The sequence below is a fragment of the Macaca thibetana genome, chromosome 7 (assembly GCF_024542745.1).
Source record: "Macaca thibetana thibetana isolate TM-01 chromosome 7, ASM2454274v1, whole genome shotgun sequence".
Taxonomy (NCBI): Eukaryota; Metazoa; Chordata; class Mammalia; order Primates; family Cercopithecidae; genus Macaca; species Macaca thibetana.
In genome coordinates this window covers 89,915,781-89,936,563 of record NC_065584.1, presented here as the reverse complement: position 1 = coordinate 89,936,563, position 20,783 = coordinate 89,915,781, and the positions used below count along the sequence as shown (strand labels likewise).

Here is a 20,783-nt window from a genome sequence, read left to right as displayed (position 1 = left end):
CTTAGAAAACTGTCACAGGAGCCTTTGGTTGCAAGTCAAGGACTCACAAGGTCAGCTGCAGCACTGTCTGCCTGAGCAAAATGAAGAGGCTTGCTGAGAGCCAACTGCCCGACAATGACTCATTCACAGGCTCTCTGTAGTTTGGTAGAAAGAATCTGCTAAAGTAGTAATATTGATCATATTGATCATGACAACGGCAGCTAACATTTACAATGTGCTTACTATGTGCCACCCACTGTTCTAAGGGCTTTATCCTTCAATGCAGGCACTAATATCATCATCCCCATTTTACAGGTGAGGAAACTGGGGCAACGAATGAAGTAATATGCCCAAGATCACATTGCCAGTGAATGGGAGAGCTGAGGTTTGAATCTACACGGAACCTGTACTCTTAGCTATCTAACTGCTTTACTTGGAAGTGATGTGAGATTAAAAAAAGAAGAAAAACAAAATATTTTCTTATGCTTTAAAAAAGTTCAAAAGTAAGTTAAAAGATTTATGCTGTATTTTAATCTATGATCTTGATTACTCATCAATTGGATTATGTACCCACTTTTTTTTTTTTTTTTTTTTTTTTTTGAGATGGAGTCTAACTCTGTCTCCCAGGCTGGAGTGGAGTACAGTGGCATGATCTCAACTCACTGCAACCTCCACCTCCCTGGTTCAAGCAATTCTCCCACCTCAGCCTCCCAAGTGGCTGGGATTACAGGCCCATACCACCACGCCCAGCTAATTTTTGTATTTTTAGTAGAGACAGGGTTTCGCCATGTTGGTCAGGCTGGTTTTGAACTCCCAACCTCAGGTGATCCTCCTGCCTCAGCCTCCCAAAGTGCTGGGATTACAGTCATAAGCCACTGTGTCTGGCCTGTATTCACTATTTACTTTCATTTTTTAAAAATTTTGTGGGTACCCAGCAGGTATATACATATATATTTTTTAACTTTTGAAAATTTTTGAATATTTACTATTTTATAACTCCATACAAGTATTTTAAATTAATTTTCTGGTTTTTCTAGTTATTATTTTTTTTTACCTTAATTCAAATAAAGAATAATTTAAAGGGTGAAGTGTTACAAGTTAAGAGACTCAAGTTCTACTCTTGGCTTTGCCACGAAATTACTGTGTGAATTTGGTCTAGGCTTCGGTTTCTTCATGTGTATTAGTGTGTGCCTTTCTTTAGCTAAAACAGTCCGGTGTATGTAAAGTATCATTCTATGAACTGAAGAGATCCTGCCTGTTGAGTTGCAGATGGCTGGGCAGGTTGCCAAGGGGCTAGTTTCTCCATCCTGGCTTTCATGGCTGCATGCTACAGTTCCCCCCACATGTCTTGACTATTCACCAGCACAAGATGTCACAGAGACATGCTTGAGTTGGCCAGGATCCAGGATGATATTTAGAAAGAAGAGAATAAAAGCTTAAGGATGATCAAGTTCTCTTAAGTAATGTTAAACAAAAGCATACTATTTCCTTCTAATTTCCTCTCAAGGCACTTCTCATGTTAGCAAAGAAAATGACAAGATGAGTGTCAGCCTGTCATATTTTCTGATGTAATGTATGGGCTAGTAGCTCATCACAAAATCAACCATTTTATAGGAACTAGATAAGTTTCAGTGCCAACCCTTGTTCTCAAGCAGCAGGATGCCTGCTAAGCAGGTCCATATATGCTAGAGTTTTGAAATTATAGTGATATTTTTATTTTTAAGGCATTCAAGAGCAAAAGCAAATAGTGGAAGGTTCTCATTCATCAAATGCAATGACCTTATTGTTTAGGAAAAATAAGATGTGACTATTACCAAAAATGCTGTTTTTAGAAGTATAATCACCTTCTTCTTTTCAGTCTACCATGAAAATTCATGGAGACCAAAAATGATTAATACATTATTTTGTAACCTGCTACCCAAAACAGGGTGGTTTTCCAAATTTTGTATCCTTTGCATATTTAAAGTTACTTACTGAGACTTTTCCATGTGTAATGAATTGAAGGGACAAATTCACAATCTCTGTTACAAGACTTAAAAGAAATTTTTGGAGGCTTATGAACGTCTGCAATTTCATTTGTAAAGTATCCAAGAATTTGTCGCCTTAGTAACAATTAAATGCATTAAATGCTAAATGCTTATTAAATAGAGTTGAAAATTGATTTGTTAGTTGTTCCTCTAAGGATTTTAACTCCAGCCTCTAGCCCTCTCCTCCCCTTTGCAATGCAACTATGTCTTCACATAGTGTTCTTTAAAAGGAGGCTTTATGGCTTTGGAGGAATACGCTGACTTCACAGCCAGTTTTGCCACTGCTGTGGAAAACACAGTACACATGCAAGCCAGCTGAAGTCATACAAACTGCAAGGATTACGGCTGTGGGGGCCTCCACAACTCCTGTCAAACTGCAATTAGAAACAGCTTCTCAAAAGGACAACATGAGAAATTAGAAATTCTTGTCCATGGCTCCCCAACCTGCTGGGTTTCTAATCAGGCCTGGCATGACCCATTAGAGATCAGACATAGGAAAATCACAATGAAACTAGGGTATCTTCTGTTTTCCAAGTTTCACTCCCCCTGGATCCTTTCCAAGCCTGTAATTATTGTCTCTCACCAGTTAATAAGGGAACCGTTTCTCCACGGGGACAGGAGCTTTTGGAAGGCTGGACCCAATCATTACAGGCTCAGTCCAGGGCCCTTCTGTCACACCAACTACTGCAGGTGCAAATTATCTAACTGATTGAGTTCTTATTTAACTTATCTCAGTTACTTCAACTTTATCACTCAGAGAATAAGACAACTTTTTCAGAGATCATAGAAAAGCTATTTAGAACTTTAATAAACTAGAACCATTCAATGAAAAACTAGAACCATTCAATGAAAGTTTTTTTTCTTGGCACCACAACTTTAAGGGGGAAAGTTGCCTCTCAAGAAAACAACGTCATCAGTAATTTAGTTAAAGAAGAAACTTCTCATTTTTTTTTTTTTAGATTAATCGAGATGTGGCCTAATTTCCCATACCTCTGTCAAGATCTAGAAGCTAAGAGATGGTAGAAAACTCAGAGGTCAATTATGGCAATTTCCATTTCCTTTGCCAACTCTTCAGTGATCTTTGAGACACATTTACTAAAGTTGGAAAACTAATTAATCAAAGAGTTGATTAAAACTGAGCTTATCAGACTAACTGCCAGCATCCTTGGTAAACACAAGTCACTCAATCTGACAATACAGTGCTGTATATATTATACACGGATAGGAACACCTAAATGTGAGCCAGCTGTAACTTTCAACTTGACAGATCCTTAATTAAAACTCCCTTATGTAAACCAAAAATAAAATTCTAAGCCCCCCAGCTGCCTGATGGACCCCCTCTCAGCCAAGGACATTTCAATATAAACCTGAAAATCTAGTTCAGGCCATGATGGGAAGTGAGAATCAGACACACCTCATTATATACCCTCCTTCCTTTGAAATCCAGGCACAGCTGACCATCAGTAACATTAAAACAGAGATCTTAAGACTGACTTTTGTAGCAATAAGACACCAAGTTCCAGCCTGACTCTAGTATAGCATCACATGACAGACAGCAGCCCCTGAAAGAAACTGAAGTATTTTACTCCAAAATATATTTCTTTGATATATTTTGAAATGGCCCTACCAAACTGTCTTTTGTGAAGCAAACCTACATTTTGCAGAGAATCGCCTTTCCTTTCTGGATCTTTCCTCTGATCCAGGAGAGAATGAATTAACAGTCTGGCACCTTTTAAGGTCTGATAACAGCACTGAAGTCAGCTACCTGGAGGCTTCATCTGCATGATAAAACCTTGGTCTCCACAACCCCTTATCTTAATACAGACATTCCTTTCTGTTGATTTCAGCTCTTATCTAATGAGTTATCTAATAACGCTTTCAACCAATTGCCAATCAGAAAAATCTTTGAATCTGCCTATGACCTGGAAGCCCCCCACTTCCAGCTGTCTTACCTTTCCAGACCAAAGCAATGTACATCTTACATGCATTGATTGATGACTTATAGCTCCCTAAAATGTCTAAAACCTAGTTGTAGTCTGACCACCTTGGGCATGTTCTCAGGATCTCCTGGGGCTATGTCATGGGCCACTGGTCATTCATATTTGGTTCAGGATAAATCTGTTCAAATATTTTACAGAGTTTGACTCTTTTCATCAACACTTAGTAGTAGAGTATGATTGTAAGACAAAGCAGAAATGCGATCTTTTTCAGTTGCTTTAAAGGCTCAACTCAAACTCCATCACTCAATGAAACATTTCCTAGTCCCTTGAGTTAATTTATCTTTTTATCTTTTCTTCCATAGCAAGTTTCTGGAGCCTGTATGTACCATAGGACATTCTGTACGCTACAGTTAGTTGCCAGTAGGTGAACATTCCCCACTAGATGGTGGGCTATTTCCCTAAAGTCAGGGATTATCTTATTCATCTCTGTTGCCTTTCCCTCACTGTTTTCTGGAATTAAAGCATAGAACCTAATTCAAAACAACACAACAAAAAACCTTCAATAGTCTAAAAGGTCGAATCAATAGGCTAATTAATTTTTTATTATTTAGAGAAGATGTTTTCAGAAACAAAGTATAGTAAAATGATGGACAGTATTTCAGAGAGTAGTGGGGAGCAAGCTCAGAGGAGAGCATTATGTGCAATTTGGATATTCAATAAAAATAAACATAAGGCTCTGAAGTATTATTCAATTATCATCATAAAGGTTGCCCAAAACTAGAGCACATTTTGACTCATTATGGAATTCTTTAAAAAGCAGCAATCGGGAACAACTAGAGGCATCTGGTACATGCCTCCTCACAGAGGAACCAAATAGCGAGTAGATAATCACACTTTGAACAGATCCTCTTAAAGAAGAGTGGAATTTAACAGAGAAGTGACAGGAAACACTTAAGGCAAGAAAGCAAAGGGAAGCCAAGACCATCTGCTCAGCTAAGAACCTGGAGACACTCACCAATGTGGGAAAAGGGTAAGTAAGAAATCTCAGTGGTCCACATTCCTATCATGGACTCCTGCAATCCTAGCCACAGGAGAGCCCCTCCACTCTCATGGGCCATAAGACTAACATAGAGAGCTGCCTAGAGTTGCCACAAAAGCATCGCTCCATAGAAGGAGCTCACACTAGGTCCCACATACCCCCTGAGTCCTAAGCAGCTACAGCACAGTGCCATTTTGAGAGCCTAGCCTCCGCCAAACTGCAGCCTGTGCTGAAGCACAACAGTCCCTGCATTGACACATTCCTGGAACCCCACTGACATCCCCCATGTGTGGGAACTGCTGTGGCTGGCTGTTGCTACCAGGGCTGAAGCAGCAACCATTGACAGTGGCCCTGATACCCCCAGTAGTGTGCCATCACACATTTGTATGTGTCCCACTGCTGGATGCCACTACCAGGGCCAAAGTGCAAGCCACTGGCAGTGACCCTACTGTCTTAGTAGTAGAGTTGCCATGCATTTACAAGTGTCCTGAGGACAGGTTACCCTATCCACAGCTGCTACATGGGGATGAAGCATGTGCTCCCTAGCCAACTACCTGCAGGTGCTACCACTGAAAGCAACCCCACTCTTCCAGTAGCAGGGCACCCTGCCCCTGCCTACCACAACCAGCACATGCGTGCACCACAGCGGGGCCTGAGGATAGGTTTGCCTGGCCTGGTTCCACACTCCCTCCACCTACCGCCCAAGTATACCATTGGAAGGCCCAGAAATCAACTGGCTATGTTCACAATGATTGGTGCCTGAGCACTCCTCCCAGGGACCTGAGGATGTGCCCACCTAACCTGCTGCTATCACCACAGCTAGTACTCACCTGCACATGCCACCTGCAGGCCTGGGGACTGGCCTTCCTAGCCCATTGCAGCCACTGCCAACACCAGTGCAGACCACTTGGGAGCCAGAGGATTGTTGAGTGACTGCTACTGCCATTGCCCATGCCACAGCTTCTGCCCAGGGGCCCAGAGGCTGACCTACCTCCTGCCCCATCACTGCCACTGTTGGCACCTGGGAAAGCTATCTGAACACCCAAGAATCAGCCTGCCTGGAGCTGCTAACACTACTGCCCAAGGATAGGACCATTTGGCCCACTACTGCCACCACTGGGGCCCAAGGACTAGACCACTTGGCATTCCCATCCCCAGCAAAACTTCACCAAAGTCTCCACTAACTGCACCCTAAGCCAATGAAAAATTCACAGACACCACTGAGGTTGTTTATAGGCAAAAAAAATCATGTAATGACTACACTATTGCATGCACCCAGAATCAGAACCAAAGTGCCCTACCAACAACCACTGTAAGTACATCTTCAGGAAAATATCCTCCTCTATGAAAGCAAATTCAAAAAAATGTAAGAAGCAACTGTTATACCAGATGTGTAGATATCAATTTAAGGACACAGAAACATAAAAAAGCAAGGAAATATAATACCTCCAAAAAAACACAATAATTCTCCAGCAACAGATTCCAATACAAACATACTTAAGATATCCCAGAAAAAGAACTCAATATAATTATATTAAAGAACCTCAGTGAGATATAAGAGAACACAGATAAACAATACAAGGAAATCAGAAAACAATTCATAATATGAATGAGAAGTTTACCAAAGAGATAGATATCATAAAAAAAGAACCAAACAGAAATTCTGAAAGTAAAGAATTCATTGAATGAAATACAAAATACATTCAAATGCTTTAAAAATAGACTAGATTGGCCAGGCGCAGTGGCTCACACCCGTAATCCCAGCACTTTGGGAGGCTGAGGTGGGCAGATCACGAGGTCAGGAGACCAAAATGATTCCGGCCAACATGGTGAAACTCTGTCTTTACTAAAATACAAAAAATTAGCTGGGCATGGTGGCATGCACCTGTAGTCCCAGCTACTCAGGAGATTGAAGCAGGGGAATGAATCTCTTGAACTCGGCAGGCAGAAGTTGCAATGAGCCAAGATTGTGCCACTGCACTCCAGCCTGGTGACACAGCGAGACTCCATCTCAAAAAAAATAATAATAAATAATAATAATAATAATAGACTAGATCAAGCAGAAGAAAGAATTTCAGAACTTGAAGACAGGTCTTTTGAAATAACTCCATTAGATAAAAATAAAGAAAAAAAAGAATGAGAAAGAATGAACATAGCCTACATGACATATGGGACACTGTAAGAGAAACAACTTATTGAACTTTTGGTGTTCCAGAGGTGAAAATAAAATTAAAAAATAGAAACCTGTTTAATAAAATAATAGCTGAAATGTTCGCAAGTTTGCAAGAGATTTAGACATCCAGATACAAGAAGTTCATAGATTCACAAATAGATATGATTCTAAAAGGTCTTCACTGCATATTATAGTCAAACTGTTGGAAGTCAAAGACAAAGACAGTACTCTAAGAACAGCAACAGAAATGTGTCTAGTCACCTGTAACGGAACCACCATCAGACTAACAACAGAAACCTTACAGACCAGGGGAAAATGGGATGATATGGTCATACTCCTGAAAAAGGGGGGGAAAAAACCTGTCAGCCAAGAATTCCATACCCAGAAAAATTATCTTTTATAAATGTAGGAGAAATAAAGTATTTTCCAGATAAGCAAAAGCTAAGGGAATTCATCACAACTACACTGGCCCTACAAGAAATGCTTCAGGCAATTCTACATCCAGAAGTGAAAGAATCATATCTACCAGCATGAAAACATAGAAAAGTATAAAACATACTGGTAGAACAAAGACATAAATAAATAAGAGAAAGGATTCAAATGTTACCACTGCAGAAAACCACCAAACCACAATGATAAACAATAAGAGAGAAAGAAAGAAACAAAGGATATACAGAACAACTAGAAATTAATTAATAAAATGACAGAAATAACCCCTCACATATTAATACTAATCTTGAATGTAAACAGATTAAACTTTCTACTTAAAAGATATAAACTGGCTGAATGGATTTAAAAATGACCCACTATATGCTGCCTACAAGAAGCTCATTTCACCTGTAAAAACACATATAGACTAGGCCAGGCACGGTGGCTCATGCCTGTAATCCCAGCACTTTGGGAGGCCAAAGTGGGAAGATCACAAGTTCAGGAGATCAAGACCATCCTGGCTAACACGGTGAAACCCTGTCTCTACTAAAAATACAAAAACAAGATTAGCCAGGTGTGGTGGTGGGCACCTGTAGTTCCAGCTCTAGGGAGGCTGAGATGGGAGAATGGTGTGAACCTGGGAGACGGAACTTGCAGTGAGCTGAGATCGTGCCACTGCATTCTAGCCTGGGTGACAGCAAGACTCTGTCTCAAAAAAAACAAAAAACAAAACAAACAGAAAACCAAAACAAAACAAAACATATAGACTAAAAGTAAAGGAATGTAAAAAGTTACTCCTGCAAGTGGAAACCAAAAGCAAGCAGAAACACCTATACTTATATCAGACAAAACAGACTTTAATTCAAAAAAACAGTAAAAATAGACAAAAAAGTCAATTATAAAATGATAAAGAGATCAACTCAGCAAGAAATACAATTCTAAATATATATGTAGCCAACAATAGAGCACTCAGACATATAAAGCAAATATTACTAGTGAGATAGATGAAGCCCAATACAATAATAGTTGCAGACTTCAACACCCTACTATCACCCTACTAGATGGACCATCTAGACAAAATATTTACAAAGAAACATTGGATTTAAACTGCACTTTATGCAAAATGGACCTAACAGACTGTTACAGAACATTTCATCCAGTGGCTACAGAATACACATTCTTCTCATCAGCACATGGGACATTCTCCAGGATAGACCATATGTTAGGACACAAAACATGTCTCAACAAATTTTTAAAAACTGAAATTACATGTAGTGTCTTTTTAGACCACAATGGATTAGATAAAGAAGAGAAAGGACTCAAATGTTACCACTGCAGAAAACCACCAAACCACAATGATAAACAATAAGAGAGAAAGAAAGAAACAAAGGATATACAGAACTAGAAATTAATTAATAAAATGACAGAAATAACCCCTCACATATTAATACTAACCTTGAATGTAAACAGATTAAACTTTCCATTTAAAAGATATAGACTGGCTGAATGGATTTAAAAATGACCCACTTATTAAATCAACAATTAAATGACCCACTTATTAAATCAATAAGAGAAACTTTGAAAACTGTATGAATACATGGAAATTAAACAACATGCTCCCAAACGACCACTAGGTCAAGAAAGAAATTAAGAGGGAAATCAAAACATTTCTTGAAACAAGTGAAAATCAAAACACAACATATCAAAACCTATGAGATAAACCAAAAACAGTGCTAAGAGGGAAGTTTATAGCAATAAACTTCTACATCAAAAAAGTAGAAAGATGTCATATAAAAATCTAGTGATGAATCTCAATGAACTAGGAAAGCAAGAACAAGCCAAATGGGAAATTAGTAGAAGGAAAGAAATAATAAAGATCAGAGCAAATCTAAATGAAAGAGACTGAAAATAATTACAAAGAATCAACAAAATTAGAAGTTGGTTTTTTGAAAAGATAAACAAAATAGATTGCTAGCTAGACTGACCAAGAAAAAAGGAGAAAAGATCAAAATAAAGAAAATCAGAAACAAAAAAGACACATTACAATTGATACCACAGAAATACAAAAGATTATCAGAAACTATAGTGAATAACTATACACTAACAAACTGGAAAACCTAGAGGAAATGGTTAAATTCATAAACACATACAATGTCCCAAGACTGATTGAAGAAGAAACAGAAAACCTGAAAAGACCAGTAAAAAGTAAAGAGATTGGATCAGTAACAAAAAGTCTTTCAACAAAGAAAAGTCCAGGTCCAGATAGCTTTATTGCTAAATTCTACCAAACTTACAGAGAAGAATTTACAGCAATTCTCCTTAAACTACTAAAAAAAAAAAAAAAAACTGAAGTGAAGGGAATTCTCCCTAACTCATTCTACAAGGCCAGCATTACCTTGATATCAAAACCAGACAAGGACCCAACAACAAAAAAAATACTACAGGCCAATATCCCTGATTAACATAGATACAAAAATTCTCGACAAAATTCTAGCAAGCCAAATCCAACAGTACATCAAAAAGGTAACATACCAATACCAAGTGGGATTCATCCCAGGGATGCAAGGTTGATTCAACATAAACAAATCAATAAATGTGACACATTACATAGAATGTATAATACAATTTATATGATCATCTCAATAGACACAGAAAAAGCATTTGATAAAACTGAGCATCCTTTTATGATAAAAACTCTCAACAAACTAGTCACAGAGGGAACATACCTGAACATAATGAAGGGCATATATGACAAATTCATAGCTAACATCATACTAAATGGTGAAAAGCTGAAAGCCTTTCCTTTAAAAACTGGAACAAGACAAAGATGCTCACTTTACTACTCCTATTTGACGTAGTACTGGACATCAAAGTCAGAGCAATCAGGCAAGAGACAGAAATAAAAGGCATCCAAATTAGAAAAGAGGATGTCAAATTGTCCCTCTTTGCAGGTATCATGGTCTTATATCCAGAAAAACCTAAAGAACCAAAAAAGTCTTAGATCTGATAAACAAATTCAGTAAAGTGACAGGATACAAATTCAACATAAAAAAATAGTGTGTCTATATATGAACAACACACTAACTGAAAAAGAACTCAATAAGGCAATCTCATTTACAATAGCTACAAAAATACCTAGGAATAAATTTAACCAAGGAGGTCAAAGACCTCTACAAGGAAAACTACAAAACATTGATTTTTAAAAATTGAAGAGGACACAAACAAATGGAAAGACAGCTCATGCTCATGGATTAGAAAAGTTAATATTAAAATGACCAGACTGCTCAAAGCAATCTACAGATTCAATTCAATCTCTACCAAGATAGCAATGTTGGCCAGGCATAGTGCCTTACACCTGTAATTCCAGCACTTTGGGAGACCAAGGCAAGAGAATTGCATGAGCCCAAGAGTTTGAGACTATCCTGGAAAACATAGAGACCCAATTTCTACAAAAAATTTTAAAAATTAGCAAAGTGTGGTGGCATGTGTCTGTAGTCCTAGCTACTTGAGTGGCTGAAGTGGGAGGATTGCTTGAGCCTGGGAGATTGAGGCAGCAGTGAGTCATAATCATGTCCCTGCACTCTAACCTTGAAGACAGAGCAAGACATTGTCAAAAAAAAAAAAAAAAAAAAAAAGATACCAATGCCATTTTTCACAGAAATAAAAAAAAATACATACATTGGGGGAAAGGACACCTTCTTCAATAAATACTGTGTAGAAAATTGGATATCCACATGCAGAAGATTGAAATTAGATCTCTATCTCTCATCATATACAAAAATCAACTCAATATAGATTACAGACTTAAATATAAGACCCTAAAATATAAAACTACTTGAAGAATACATAAGGGAAGTACTTCAGCGAAATACTTCAGGACATTGGTCTAGACAAATATTCAATGGCTAAGACCTCAGAAGCACAGGCAACAAAAACCGAAATAGACACATGGGACTATATTAAACTAAGAAGCTTCTGTGCAGCAAAGGAAACAATCAACCTAGTGAAAAGACAAACTATTGAATGGGAGAAAATATTTGCAAATTATTCGTCTGATAATGGACTAATATCCAGAATATACAGGGAACACAAACAGCTCAACAGTAAAACAACAACAAATAATAATAATAGTAATTCCATTAAAAAGGGGCAAAGGACGTGAATAAATATTTCTGAAGAAAAAACATACACTGGCCAACAGGCATATGAAAAAATGCTCAACATCACTAACCATCAGGGAAATATGCAAGTCAAAACCACAATGAGATATCATCTCACCCAGTTAAAACTGCTATTATTAAAAGGGCAAAAAGTGATTGACAGACACTGGTGAGAATGTAAAGGAGAGGGAACTCTTATATACTGTTTGTGGGAATGTAAATTAGCACAATCTCTATGGAAAACAGAATGTAGATTTCTCAAAACCTAAATGTAGAACTGCCATATGACCCAGCAATCTCACTACTGGAAATTCATGCAAAGAAAACAAACAAACAACAACAACAACAACAAAACAATATATCAAAGAGTAGAATGATAGCCACCAGGTTGGGAAAGGTGTGTTGGTGGGGTTGGAGGAAGATGAAGAAAGGCTTGGTAATAGGTAAAAACTTAGAGTTAGATAAAAGGAACAAATTCCAATGTTCAGTTAGCAGGTGACTATAGTTAACAACAATACACTGTATATTTCAAAATAGCTGTAAGAGAGGACTTGAAATGTTCCCAACACTAAGAGATGATAAATACTCAAGATGATGGATACCCCAAATGTCCTGACTACACATTCTATGCATGTACAAAATATCACATAAATATGCACGAATATTACATATCAATAAACAAAAGTTTAAACATTTTCTTCAAGCATAAAAATAAGCAGCAATTTTTAGAATTTTTGAATTTTTGACATTTTTAAATGTCAAAAATAACATGTTCTAATAAAAGCAATTTCTTTAAAGCACCTTAAAGACCTACTTATGAAAAATCTAGCTCTATTTTACCAAAATTTTAATCAAAAATAATCAAATCAAGAAAAAAAGAATTCTGGTTAAAACCATGAATTAACTTGAACATTCAACAGTCTGGCCTCACCATTAACCTGGTAATGACATTAAGAGCAATAACATTTGGACAGTCCTTACCTTCATGAATATACATCTGTTGAGCATCTTCAAGATGTAATAACCCCAGTAAAGGTGAAGGACCTGCAAGATCATGAGCTGTAGGTTGAGGAAGATGTATGAAAAGAAAGGCTCGAGGTAATACATAGGCAAGATCAGCGTGCAATATAAAATCCTGAAACACCAAACAGATGAGAGAATTTCATCACAACCAAAGCGCTTATGAATTTTCAATAATAAAACAAATACTTTTTCTCCTAATAAAGCCCAGGAAATTATTGAAAGAAAAGATACAATAATAATATCTTAAATATCATTACTGGCAAGCAACAAAAAAAGTACAATCTGTCTTCTTGAAGAAAAGTTAAAGAAAACAGCATTTTTATTACACAGTGTTTAAACTAGAATGTTTCTGTACCTTGGTTTCCTCTTTTCCAACAAGAGCATACACTAACCATTTTTACCTTCTGGTGGTGGGGTTAGAGGATTTTGAAGAACAAATAAGATAATGCATGTTTACATGAGGTTATTATTGCCTTAAAACATAATCTCATTTATTTGGCATCAAAGGTGAATAGAGAATTCTACGAAAGTAAATTTTCCAAACAAAAGAAGCTTTAACAAAGCAAAAATTCCATGAGTACTTACACTTGTGCTTCCTAAAGTAAATTGCATGCTTTATTAGTTTCATAAATAGGCTCCTGGACACAATTTGAACTGCTTCTGATGACATCAGATGCACAGTGTCTTCAGATATTATTGCCATATGGGCCGGGCATGGTGGCTCATGTCTGTAATACCAGCACTTTGGGAGGCCAAGGTGGGCAGATCACCTGGGGTCAGGAGTTCGAGACAAGCTTGGCCAACATGGCCAAACCCTGTCTGTACTAAAAATATAAAAATTAGCTGGGTGTGGTGGCACGCACCTGTAATCCCAGCTACTAGGGAGGCCAAGGCAAGAGAATTGCTTGAACCTGGGAGGTGGAGGTTGCAGTGAGCTGAGATTGCGCCACTGCACTCCAGCCTGGGTGACAGAGCAAGATTCCATGAAAAAAAGAAAAAGATTTTATTGACATATGAAGGGCTATTTGTTCATTTCTCAAACATATATAGTACCATGAATTTAGAGTCTTTCAATATGTTTGTTTATAAGTATATTAGTTATAGAAACAATTTTTTCATGTAACATTGGGGAAACAAGAAAAGAAAATTGTCCATAACACCATCACCTTAAACAAACAATATTGTAATTTTCATGCATTCTCTTCCAATATTTTCCTAAACAATTTGTTTTTTTTTATTAACATGCAGTAAAATTTACTGTTTTTTGGTGTATCGTTCAATGAATTTAATGTCTATAGGTTTGTTTAACCACCACTACAATTAGGATACAGAACAGCCTATCTTGCCAAAAAATTCCGTGATGCTATCCCTTTATTGCCACACCCTCCTCCACACTTAAACTTGGCAAACACTTTGCTCTGTATCCTTTGGTCTGTCTGCCAAAGACATAAATGGAATCATACGTTGTGTGAGCTTTTAAGGCCACCTTCTTTCATACAACATAATGCTTTTAAGATTCATTCAGTTGTCATGGTTATCAATAGCATGTTCCTTCTTATTACTGAGTGGCACTCCACTTTATGGCTGCACCACAGTTTGTTTTTTTACCCACTGAAGAATATTTGGGTTGTTTCCAGCTTTTGACATTTATGAATAGAACTGCTATAAATATCCATGTAGATATTTATTTGTGAAAAGAAGTTTTGATTTTTCAAGCATAAATATATAGAGGTAGAATTGTGTGCCATCTGGTAAATATATGCTTAACTTTATAAAAAACTGGAAAACGATTTTGCAGAGTGGTTGCTTTACATTCTCACCAGCAAAGCATGAGAATGTAAGTTGTTCTTCACCTTTGTTTGTACTTCACATTGTTCTGTATTTTTGCCACTGCAGTAAACATAGCATTTGTGAGATTTTATGTTCAACTACATTTAGCTTTAAATCAAAGACATTTTATGCCATTTAGACAACTTGATGTATATAGTCTTTCATAAACTGAAATTATTTCTGTGAAACTATATATTTCTAAATGCGAGATTACTGTTTTAAGGTGTACGTTAAAGTTAGAAAAATTCAAGGTGTATATTAAAAGGTACTAAAATGTTGTCAAATTATTTTCCAAAATTGTAACTATTTATAAAGCCACCATCAATTTATGAAAGAAGAGTTTCACTGAACTCAGAACTGGTATGAAATAGTTTCAAAATTTGTTAATTTAAAAGATAAAATACTTTCAGTTTAGTTTACACTATTTGCAAGGCCTTAACATTTCCCCTGTGTCTGCTTAGTAGCTCTATTTCTTCTTTTGTAAGTTATCAGTTCAAGTTCTTTGTTTGAAAAACAGGGGCCAGGTGTAGTGGCTCATGCCTATAATCCCAGCACTTTGGGAGGCCGAGGCGGGTGGATCACCTGAGGTCAGGAGTTCAAGACCAGCCTGACTAACATGGTGAAACACCATATCTACTAAAAAAAATACAAAAATTAACCAGATGTGGTGGCAGGTATCTGTAATCCCAGCTTCTCGGGATGCTGAGGCAAGAGAATTGTTTGAACCTGGGAGGCAGAGCGTGTGGTGAGCCGACATTGTGCCACTGTACTCTAGCCTGGGTAACAGAGCAAGACCCCATCTCAAAAAAAAAATGTAATAACTTGATTGGTTTTAAAAACTTAGCAATTACAGAAAAATATACAGAGGTTAAGGAAGGAAAAATCACTTGAAGTCTCACAACTTACAGGTAACCCAGAATATTTTGCTAAACATGATTCAGGATATCTCTCTCAAAACTATATTCTTTTTTTTTTTTTTTGAGACGGAGTCTTGCTCTGTTGCCCAGGCTGGAGTGCAGTGATACGATCTCCACTCACTGCAAGCTCCGCCTCCCGGGTTCATGCCATTCTCTTGCCTCAGCCTCCTGTGTAGCTGGGACTACAGGCTCCCGCCACCACACCCAGCTAATTTTTGTATTTTTAGTAGAGACGGGGTTTCACCGTGTTAGCCAGGATGATCTCGATCTCCTGACCTCATGATCCGCCCAAAGTGCTGGGATTACAGGTGTGAGCCACCACGCCTGGCCAAAACTATATTCTTTAAGGTGCTTTTTTTTTTGCACCTCCTATCACCACATGATTTTATGTAACGAGGTGATCACTACCTATGTGTGATTGTTGTACCCTGCTTTTTTCATGCAATAACATGTTACAGAGAGCTTTCCACATCAATAAACAAAGCTATATATCAAGAGTTAGCAAACTTGTTTGTAAAGGAACAGATAATAAATATTTCAGGCCTCTGGACCATTTGGTCTGTGTTGCAACTACTCAATTCAGCCATTACGGTACAAAAGCAGCCATGACAGCTAACATTACATAAACTAATTCATGTATAGAAAGTACATACATTAGTGTATGTGGCTGTGTTCCAATAAAACTTTATCAACAAAACCAGGCAATAGCCGGACACAGTGGCTCAAGCCTGTAATCCCAGCACTTTGGGAGGCCGAGACGGGCGGATCACGAGGTCAGGAGATCGAGACCATCCTGGCTAACACGGTGAAACCCCGTCTCTACTAAAAAATACAAAAACTTAGCCGGGCGAGGTGGCGGGCACCTGTAGTCCCAGCTACTTGGGAGGCTGAGGCAGGAGAATGGCGTAAACCCGGGAGGCGGAGCTTGCAGTGAGCTGAGATCCGGCCACTGCACTCCAGCCTGGGCGACAGAGCAAGACTCCGTCTCAAAAAAAAAAAAAAAAAAAAAAAAAAAAAACAGGCAATAGGCTGAATTTGGCCTTTGAGTCATAGCCTACCAACCCCTACTGTGTATCACTATATATAATGACTTCATAGAAATTCATTTAATAGATATATAATAACTTAACTAATCCCTTATTAATAGACATTTAAATTCTTCCCAAATGTTCATTATATTCGAAAGAATGCTGTGAGAATTACTTGTAAAAACATTTATTTTTTTTTTAGACAGGGTCTCACTCTGTCTCCCAGGCAGGAGTGCAGAGGCATGATCACAGCTCACTATAGCCTCTACCTCCCAGGCTCAAGCAATCCTCCAACCTCAGCTGCCCGAGTACCTGGGACTCTTGGTATACGGCACAACACCTGGCCAATTTTTGTATTTTGTTTTTTGTAGAGACAGGGTTTTACCTTGTTGCCCAGGCTGATTTCAAACTTCTAGGCTTAAGGAAGTTAAGCCTTCCAAAGTTCTGGGATTATAGGCATGAACCACCATGTGTGGTCCTATAAAAACATTTTGATGTAATTGTTTGATTATCCACTTAGAATAGCTAAAATCCTGAATCAAAGGGTAGACTCATTTTACAATTTGGAATATAGTGTTATACTGCTTTCCAGAAAGACTACACCAATTTATATTCTTGCACCCAATATATAAGATTACCTGCTTCCTCAGATATTGACCAATATTGTATTTTATCAGTCTCCACCTAAAATAACAGAGTACTCTTTATATTCATATTTTTATTTAATGTGGAGTGATTATATATATTTGTATATCTATTTATATCTTTTATTGGTTATTTTACTTGGCTACTTTTATTTATTCTTTATGAACTGCTTCTTTGTGGCATCTGTCCATTTTTCTATTGGAGCATTTGTTTTTTTCTGTTGATTCTTAAATGCTCTTTATATATTAAGGATATCAACACTATTTTTAAATTATGTTAGTTAGCTTTATACAGTCTAGTACTTTCTTTCAATACTGATTTTTTTTGGCAAAGCAATTTAAAATTTTTTAACATCAAATCTGTCAATTGCTTATTTTATACTTTGCATACATGTTATGCTTTAAAGGCCCTTTTTCAGCCCCATCAATATAAAACATATTTTCCCATATTTTCTTAAAATCCTGGCTTTACTACTTATATACCATGTCACTTATTTGTGCATTTCCTCATCTGTAAAATGCAAGCAGAGAGGACCTACCTTATTTATTCAATAAACTATTAAAATACTGAGCATCTACTAAAGTGCGACTTGACACTTGGTAGTAGCTAGGAATGTAGTAATGAATGAAAGGGACCAAAACGCCTAAACTAGTAGGACTTACCTTCTGGTATCCACATTTATTTATAAGCTTATTACAGGAAATGATACATGTAAAAACCTATTTGCCATTCTGGTTTGTTGGATCCTTGGGCAATTTTGTGCCTTATTCTGTACTCTCTCTGCCTAGAATGTACTTTCTCTTTTCAGTTGAACCCCTTTCCATCCATTAAAGCATGGGTCTCTCCACAACAAAAGTTTCCATGTAATTCTGGTCACCCCTGAATTTATTCCTTTCCTCCTGGCTCTCCCCTCCTCACTAGCAGGTAAGCTTTCCACAGGCAGTGGCCAGGACACCTTCACCTCTGGGTCCTTCCCTTGTCTGGCTCAGAGCCTTGCCCCTTACTAGGTCTCCTGTTGGGAATTTGTCACTGTTATTATTGACAAAGGGACCTACTCAAAAATACCTTCTTTACACAGTCTACTAGAGAATATGAATAATTAGCTAAATATACAATTGCCCATTGTGATCCATGCAAAGAAAGAAAGAAAAGGACAGGGCATATGGCAGGGTTCTACATGTACAAAGACTGTGAAGTGGGAAGCATGATGGAAAATTAGAGGAGCGGGGAGAGGTGTGGCAGTGAAGCGTGGTGTAAGATGAGGTGGGAAAGGTGAAGAAGCCATCTCAGGTAGGCCTTGCATGTCAAGGTGGAGGTGTGGCCTTCATTGTGAGAGCAACAGGAAGCTTGGCTGGTTTTAGAAAGAGGAATGACACATGTGGAACAGAATCATCAGAGCTGGGTTCAAGGCTCAATGCCACTAATTTCTTGGCTCAAAACTTGCATAAGTCACTGAGCCTTAGTTCCTTAGTCACTGGGTAGAACTAACTGCCCCTCCACCACCTCCTTTGACTAGAAGCTCCCAGGAGACACACAGCCAGCTTTACAAACTATATAGCCCTCAGAATGAAAGAAGCTGCCATTAAGATGCAAATGTCTTCTAAGAGAGCTGAGCCTCTGGGCAAAGAGGAGAGGCCAATGGAACTGGCGCTGGAGTCTTCAAGATTTCAATCAGGGCTCCCAGAATGTTACCAAGTTCCATAATCTGTCTGGGCTTCAGTTTCTTTTGGAAAATGAGAACACCACCTAGGTGGTTATGAGGATTAAATGAGTTGACAAATGGAAAGTGCCTATTACACAGTAAGTACTCAAAAATGATAGTTACAACTATTACTCTTACTACCACTATGGCCACTACTACTTTCAACAACCAGCCTTCTCCTACTGCAGAGAACTTACACCAATAACACAGTTAGAGCAACACCCCCCAGGAGAGTGCTCCTGAACTGGCCGGATTTCCTGCCAAGGGGAGGAGGAGGAAGCCACTTTGGAGAGGATGAGCAGGCTCCGAGGAATGGGGACTCTGCTGCCTGAACATTCTCTGCAAGAGGACAGAGGGGACTAGGGGCCAAAGAAGTGGAACAGGAGTCAAAGGGGAGTAGCCATTGTGGCACGGGTAACAACCAGCTATGATGCCACAGTTAAAATTTCAAGACCTCAATAAAGGATGGTCTAGTCTCTCAAGTTTCCTCTCCTTCTATGCTAAAAGAAGACTAGGAAAAAGAAAAAAAAATTCCATCTGCCCTTCCCAGCTCTCTTCCTAACACACGTGCATACATGTGTGCAGGCACATGCATAGAGCACACAACACTTGCACATTATCGGTAGTCACCACCTTACAGCAACTGAATGGAATTTTCCTTTTCATAAAGAATGCCAAAAGACTGCTGTATTCCTAAATTCTTAGAACTACTTTGTCCCTGTCCACTGGATTTAATCTTTCCAAATGGATAAGCTACTACGATGCCCTTGGATTGCAAAGCTCAGCTTTTTCTGTTTTCAGTTTTGTTTCCAATCTTAGTTCTTCCAATCACTGGACTTGGCATGGTTTGGATAAATTGCAGTGTTGGTATAAATATTAGCTGGTTTTGCTGGACTAGCTAAGGCAACCACCAAAAAGTTGTATTTGTCTAATGAAAACTGCAAGGGAAGGGTCTTATTTTCTTGCTAATTGTGGGTTTGAGCATTAAGCCCTTTTAGGATAGCAAATACTTGTTCTACAGGTGAACAATTGTCTACCTCAGTGATCTCTTAAGTTTCTAAATGGGTAGTTGAAGAAAACTTAATAAATATTTAGTGAAGGCAAATGATATACTCTTAATCATCTAGTTTCAAATTTAATTTGAAGCCTATCTGTTCTGTGTTTCAAATATCCTGTTTCTAGTCTTGATTCTTCCATAACTAGCTGTGTGATCCTGGAAGTACCTTAACTCTTCATCTGAAAAATAAACAGGTGTCTAAATGTTTCAACAATGTCAGTGACATGAAAGACAAAGAAGAGGTAAGGAACTGTTCCAGATGAATGACAGCTAAATGCAATACGTGATCTGGAGCTGGATCTTCACACAGTGAGGGGGAAAGCAATAAAAGACATGATGGATTGATTGACCAAATTGGAACATGGAAGGTAGATTGCTACATTTCCTGCAATTGATAACTGTATTGTGATTATGTAAGAAAATGTCCTTCTTCTTAGGAAATACACACTGAAGTATTTAGGGCGCAAGGAATTATTCAGTTGATGTTTACAACTTGCAAATGGTTCAGAAACAAATATGTATATTCATACATATGTGTGGTGGGGAAGTAGAGAGAGAAAGAATGACAAAGTAAATGGGGCAAAATGCTAACTGGTAAAGAGTATATCTAGGGTTTCTCTGTAATATACTAGAAATTTCTTTGTAAGCTTAAAATTATTTCTAAAATTGGGAGGCTGAGGCAGGTAGACCACAAGGTCAACAGATCGAGACCATCCTGGCCAACATGGTGAAACCCCGTTTCTACTAAAAATACAAAAATTAGCTGGGTGTGGTGGCATGTGCCTGTAATCCCAGCAACTCAGGAGGCTGAGGCAGGAGAATCGCTTGAACCCG

At 38.1% G+C, this 20,783-nt stretch overlaps 1 protein-coding gene across 1 annotated transcript in view; it reads right to left on the bottom strand.

Moving 5' to 3' along the window:
• Nucleotides 1-20,783, bottom strand: part of CERS3 (ceramide synthase 3) — a 136,564-nt gene that overhangs the window by 33,835 nt on the left and 81,946 nt on the right. The window contains exon 12 of the mRNA XM_050800143.1: nt 12,729-12,882. Coding sequence (XP_050656100.1) covers nt 12,729-12,882 — 154 coding nt within the window. The remainder of the gene's footprint in view (nt 1-12,728; nt 12,883-20,783) is intronic.